Source organism: Sinocyclocheilus anshuiensis, unplaced genomic scaffold, assembly GCF_001515605.1.
Source record: "Sinocyclocheilus anshuiensis isolate Anshui unplaced genomic scaffold, SAMN03320099.WGS_v1.1 scaffold964, whole genome shotgun sequence".
NCBI classification, from domain to species: domain Eukaryota; kingdom Metazoa; phylum Chordata; class Actinopteri; order Cypriniformes; family Cyprinidae; genus Sinocyclocheilus; species Sinocyclocheilus anshuiensis.
In genome coordinates, this window is record NW_015552666.1 from 22,813 (window position 1) to 28,110 (window position 5,298).

Here is a 5,298-nt window from a genome sequence, read left to right on the forward strand (position 1 = left end):
TATATGTATATGTGTATATGTATATGTGTATATATATATATATGTATATATATATACATGTATATGTATGTGTATATATGTGTATATATATATATGTATATATACGTGTATATATGTGTGTATATATATATATATATATATATATATATACACACACACACATATATATATACAAACACACACATCACCCCTTAATTAAAAAAAAAGTTAATTTCTGACACTGGTATACAATAAATGAATGTTTGTTTAAAAAAACACACACACAAAAAATACATGAGAGCAATAACAGTACTCTTTTCACTCTTCTTTATATTCAAAAGCTGGTTAAATGGCAGTTTTCCCTCTTGTGTGCTCTCCCTCCCTCGCTCCAGCTTCCTGGGCTGATGTTCAGACATCTGCATAATGAGGATGAGACAAAATGTCAGTTCCAGTGTTCCGGAATTACACTGCAGTATGCAAGCTAACACCAGTGTGGGTCTTTGTAGATACCCATATCATATTTGTAATTTTAAATAAAGTTTGAGATTCAGATGCTGCAAGTGGATTATTATCAATGGCACTGTCTGGACGTCAAGAATGCCACATGCATTTGACTCAAGTTACAAATGAACAACGATATTTCTCACTTAATGACTAATTATAATATGATGAGTAATATTATAGTTATTGTTTGGTTGTACCTTTAATCCTTTCATTTCCAATCATGTTAGCGCATGTTAAATGACAGAACTGGTGTCATCTGGATCAGCAGATGTAGTATAACATTTACACAACAATTACTTTCACCTCAATGTCTACAAAATAAATAAATAAATAAATTAATTAAATAAAAGAAAAAAGGAGTGTACTTTTTGAATGTAACACACAGAGATTATCCTACCTTTTATGTATTCAATATTTTTATAACTTATTTGCTGTTTAAAATAAAATGCTTCCTTTTTTCTATCTTTTTTAATTAGGAGTTGAAGATTTCGACATCACTTTAATTTCAAGCAGACAACAGTGCACAAAAATAAATACATAAATAAATAATAATAATTTAAAAAATCTAATACATGTTTAATATATTTCAAAATATACAAAAAATGGCCAAAATGTATTTACTAAAATTAACTTCAAATATATTTAAAATATATAAATATATTTTTTAAAAGCATTTAATATACATATTGCCCTCCATAGAAAATATAATACATTCACATGTAACATTTAAAGAAAAAAACTTTTTGTTGTCTATAACATGTGTGAACATATCACACATTTGAATAAAAATATGTAATGAATAAAGCCTAAATGTAGGCGCCTGTAAGAATGTAAATGTATTTTCTTGACCCTGAAATACATATTGAAATATATTATGGTATATGAAGGTTGAAAGTAAATATATTTTCAATTTCAAAATATATTTAATTGAGCTTCACTGTTTACAATATTGTTATGCATATGGGAGTCCTCCCTTGAGAGTTTAGCAATGCAGGGCTTATTTTATATTCCAATAAAAAAAAAACAATATAGTTAAAAATAGTTCACAAATTTTCCCCTAAAGTGAGAAGACGTTAAATTGCTTTTCAGTTTCTGTAGTGGCATCCTCTGTATTTTTAATTTTTTTTTAACTTTTTTTTTTTAACTCACTTAACACATATCGAAACATCATCACCATTTCGTTGTATGCTACCGCAGAAACCATGCTGCACTCAATCTGCGCTGGATCACTATGATAACCCTCCAGCTGACAAGGAAGTGCTCTATTAAAACGAATAGAGTGAAACCCATCCACTTCCTGAAGCTAAAATTAGATTTTGTTTTGTTTGATTTAGGGGTGATTTCTGTAAGTTTGGTATGCTATTGTCATCGTACAATTTGCCTGACCTATATCTTGGGAAACATTTCAATCAAAATCATTCCAAAGTTTGATCCAACTAATTTTCCCAAAGCAGAAAAGCATCAAAGGGCAGAAAGGTCTAACTTCCAAAAGTTCTGGAGATTAAAAGCTTTTATTTATCCATCGTTTACGATTTAATGCATAAAACCAGTTGAAAGACTAAAAAGTGCAAAACTCACACTTTTAGTCTTTCAAGCATTTGTGAAGTCACGCTATACACACAAATAGCAGGCTAGGTGATTGACGTGTTTATACATACATTTTTGATTGTCATGATGAAAGACTAATAAACCAAAAAAACTTTCACAAAAAACTCAAAGTCTCTATTTTTAAACAGACCAATAGTTAAATCCAATAAGGATTGCTACATTACACATCTATCTAGGTATATGAATATATGTCATTGTATTTGATCTCCCAAACTACTATAATATTACAGTAAAAGTGATGTGGCAGTTCATGCAAAAACTCTACATGGCAAGCGAACAAAGCAAATAAAGTTTAAACACACGAGAATTTCTTACCTGTCACGTCTGCATAGCTTTTCTACCTCTCATATTTTTCCAGGCATCAAATGCTCATCTGAAAAAGACTAATAACATGACATTTGCACTCTCTGGCTGTCCACATCACACACTGAAAAGCAGAACTACACAAATCTAGATTCAAAGCACTTGCATATAACACCAGCCCTGCACTACAGCGAACTCCAAAGGTGTGATTTTGCTGAGTGACATCTAGCTACACTTCACACTGCCCTCCCTGAAGCCCCTCCTGCTGAGCTTCCTCTCTTCTCACTACATCAACAGTTGTTTGCTTCTCTCTACTAATAAATTTAACAATGATTTCATTTGAAATCCCTAAGTTGTGCATGCAAATGATGGATATCTTAATTTTGCAATAGCCGGCCCGGCTTGCATAACGGTTTGCTACCAGAGTCACATAAAAGAAGAGTGTATTTGATAGATAAGGAAGGCAGGGCACAAAGAGAGGAAAGTCGAAAGATATAAAAGTGAGAAAACCCTAATTTATACAATATCACTGTAAGATGAGTAACAATTGTAACATGGATTAGCTGTACATTTCCGGTGGACGGTCTACACGATTAGGCATCAACACAAACATGTTAGTTTCGCTATGTAAATAAGGACATCTCATGGGTGCAATGGTTTATATTTAGCCGTGATGACATTTGCTAAGCTTAAACCTCAACCTCACCTCTAACCCACACAAGCCAGTTGATAGCAGAAGATTTAATGCAAAACATAATTTGGCTGATTCATGAACTTCTCATACAGTGAGGACCAGTGTTGGGGGTAACGCATTACAAGTAACGTGAGTTACGTAATTACTAGTTACTTTTTTCAAGTAACTAGTAAAGTAACGCATTACTTTTTAATTTACAAGGAAATATCTGAGTTACTTTTTCAAATAAGTAATGCAGTTACTTTGTTTTCCCATGTATTGCCTGAGAGCTCTCCTGTCCTTATGTTAAGAGAAATCGGGAGTAAGTGCAGAGGTGTTGTGTGCGCTGTGTAAACATGATGTTACTGTAGACTAAATGTGAACATGCATTTACTCATCACACTTGCATAAAAACAGATTCAGTATTCCTCAAAATGAATAAAAACAGTGAAATGCAAACTCAGAATATGACGCAAACCTGCAATAATTCAATATGTTAAATAACACAAACATCCTTTATTCATTTAATCTCATTTTATTAACCAGTGTCTTTGCTGCTGACCTTCAATGATCCAATTCAACCATACTAATAAGCAAAAATGACTTTAGATAAACATAACATTTGTGTTTCCTTTTTTTTATTGCTGAAAAGAGAAAAATGAGCCCAGCCCAGATGAGAAAAAGTAAAGTAACGTAACGTAACATTACTTTCTATAAAAAAAGTAACGAAGTAATGTAATTAGTTACTTTTTTAGGGAGTAACGCAACATTGAAATGCATTACTTTTAAAAGTAACTTTCCCCAACACTGGTGAGGACCATTTAAAATGTCCTCAAAAGTCAGTTTTCGTTAGAAATCTGAAGTCACAAATGCACCCTGTGGAAGTCCTTGTATTCAATGTCCTTTCTTAAAATCTATAATCACAGCTCTTAACAATTGATGGTAGTAGACAAATGTAGCTAACATTAAAATTGAGAGATTTTGAGCCAAACAGGCATCAAATTAATGATAAAACTGCTATTTATATAATCAAACTATTTGTTATTAACTTTGCATGATGATATTTAATGGCCCTTATTTGTACACTGGAGCTCAACATGCATATAGTGTTCCTGTGTGAATGTACTAACTGTCTGTGTTTGGTTTTGCACCTGCTTTACCGCTTTACAGGAAACTTTGACCTCACCCCCCTTCATTGAGACTTTCTCATTCTCTGTTTGTGCTCTCTATCCAGGTTTGTCTCTGCAGATACCTGGGCCCTTTGCTGAGACAGCAGTGAGGACAATGTGGTTTTACTCAGAAACACACATGAGCAGGCCGCCCCACATACGAACCACTCCAGGCCAGTTGCACAACCACCTGCAAATGCATCCCCTACCTCACTTACAAAATGAGCAGAGCTCATGGGTGTCCTTCGTGTACTGAATATAAGAAAACAATTTTTTATGCTGTTCCAGTAAATACCCCTGCTGACCTCGCCGCATTCCTTTCCATTTGCCCAAGTCTGTGTATCTGTGTCTGTATTTGTGTGTAAATGACATTTCACTGACACAATGACATTCTGAGCATGAGCCAAACTGAGGAGACATGATGCAGTGGGAGGTTTCCACTTGTTGTGTGGGAAGGCTGAGTTTAATAACTCTAAATTGACTTCTAACATCCTGTATTTACTATTATTACATACAAGCCTATTTTAAAAATCTTTATTATTGCCCATCTTTAATGGGTAATGGCTATATAACATTAAAATGGCTGCATGTAAAATCATTATTTTGTTATGATATATCTAATACAGTAAATATTTAGCCTATGCTTTAAGTGCATACTAATGTTTGAACTTTGTTGGAACTTGGTTACCCTGGTTGGATGTTCAGCAAAAAAGGGGGAACTTCATTGATCTGAAGTGTTTTGTAAAGCAGGTGCGAGGTGGTTGGTAATGGCCCTGCAGTGGTTTTAAATGCATACTGATGTCGCAGGTGAATCTCATGTAGCCTGTCATTAACATATTTCAAAATAAATAATTATTACATAAATCTAATTGTTAGCAATTAATTAATACATTTATAATATTACATTTGAATAAAATGTGCATAGGAACATTTTTAGGAGGGTTATTTTTTAGAATTTTTGTTTTTGCCTTGACTGGGGACAGTATAGACAGTCCTCCATCCATAATATTGCTCTCTCCACTAAAAAAAAAAAAAAAAAAAAAAAAAAAAAATCTTATTTAA

At 33.1% G+C, this 5,298-nt stretch overlaps 1 protein-coding gene across 1 annotated transcript in view; it reads right to left on the minus strand.

Moving 5' to 3' along the window:
* LOC107667325 (histone deacetylase 7-like) overlaps positions 1 to 401 on the minus strand; it is a 17,296-nt gene extending 16,895 nt beyond the window's left edge. The window contains exon 1 of the mRNA XM_016458954.1: positions 293 to 401. Coding sequence (XP_016314440.1) covers positions 293 to 401 — 109 coding nt within the window. The remainder of the gene's footprint in view (positions 1 to 292) is intronic.
* Between the last annotated feature and the right edge of the window lie 4,897 nt (positions 402 to 5,298).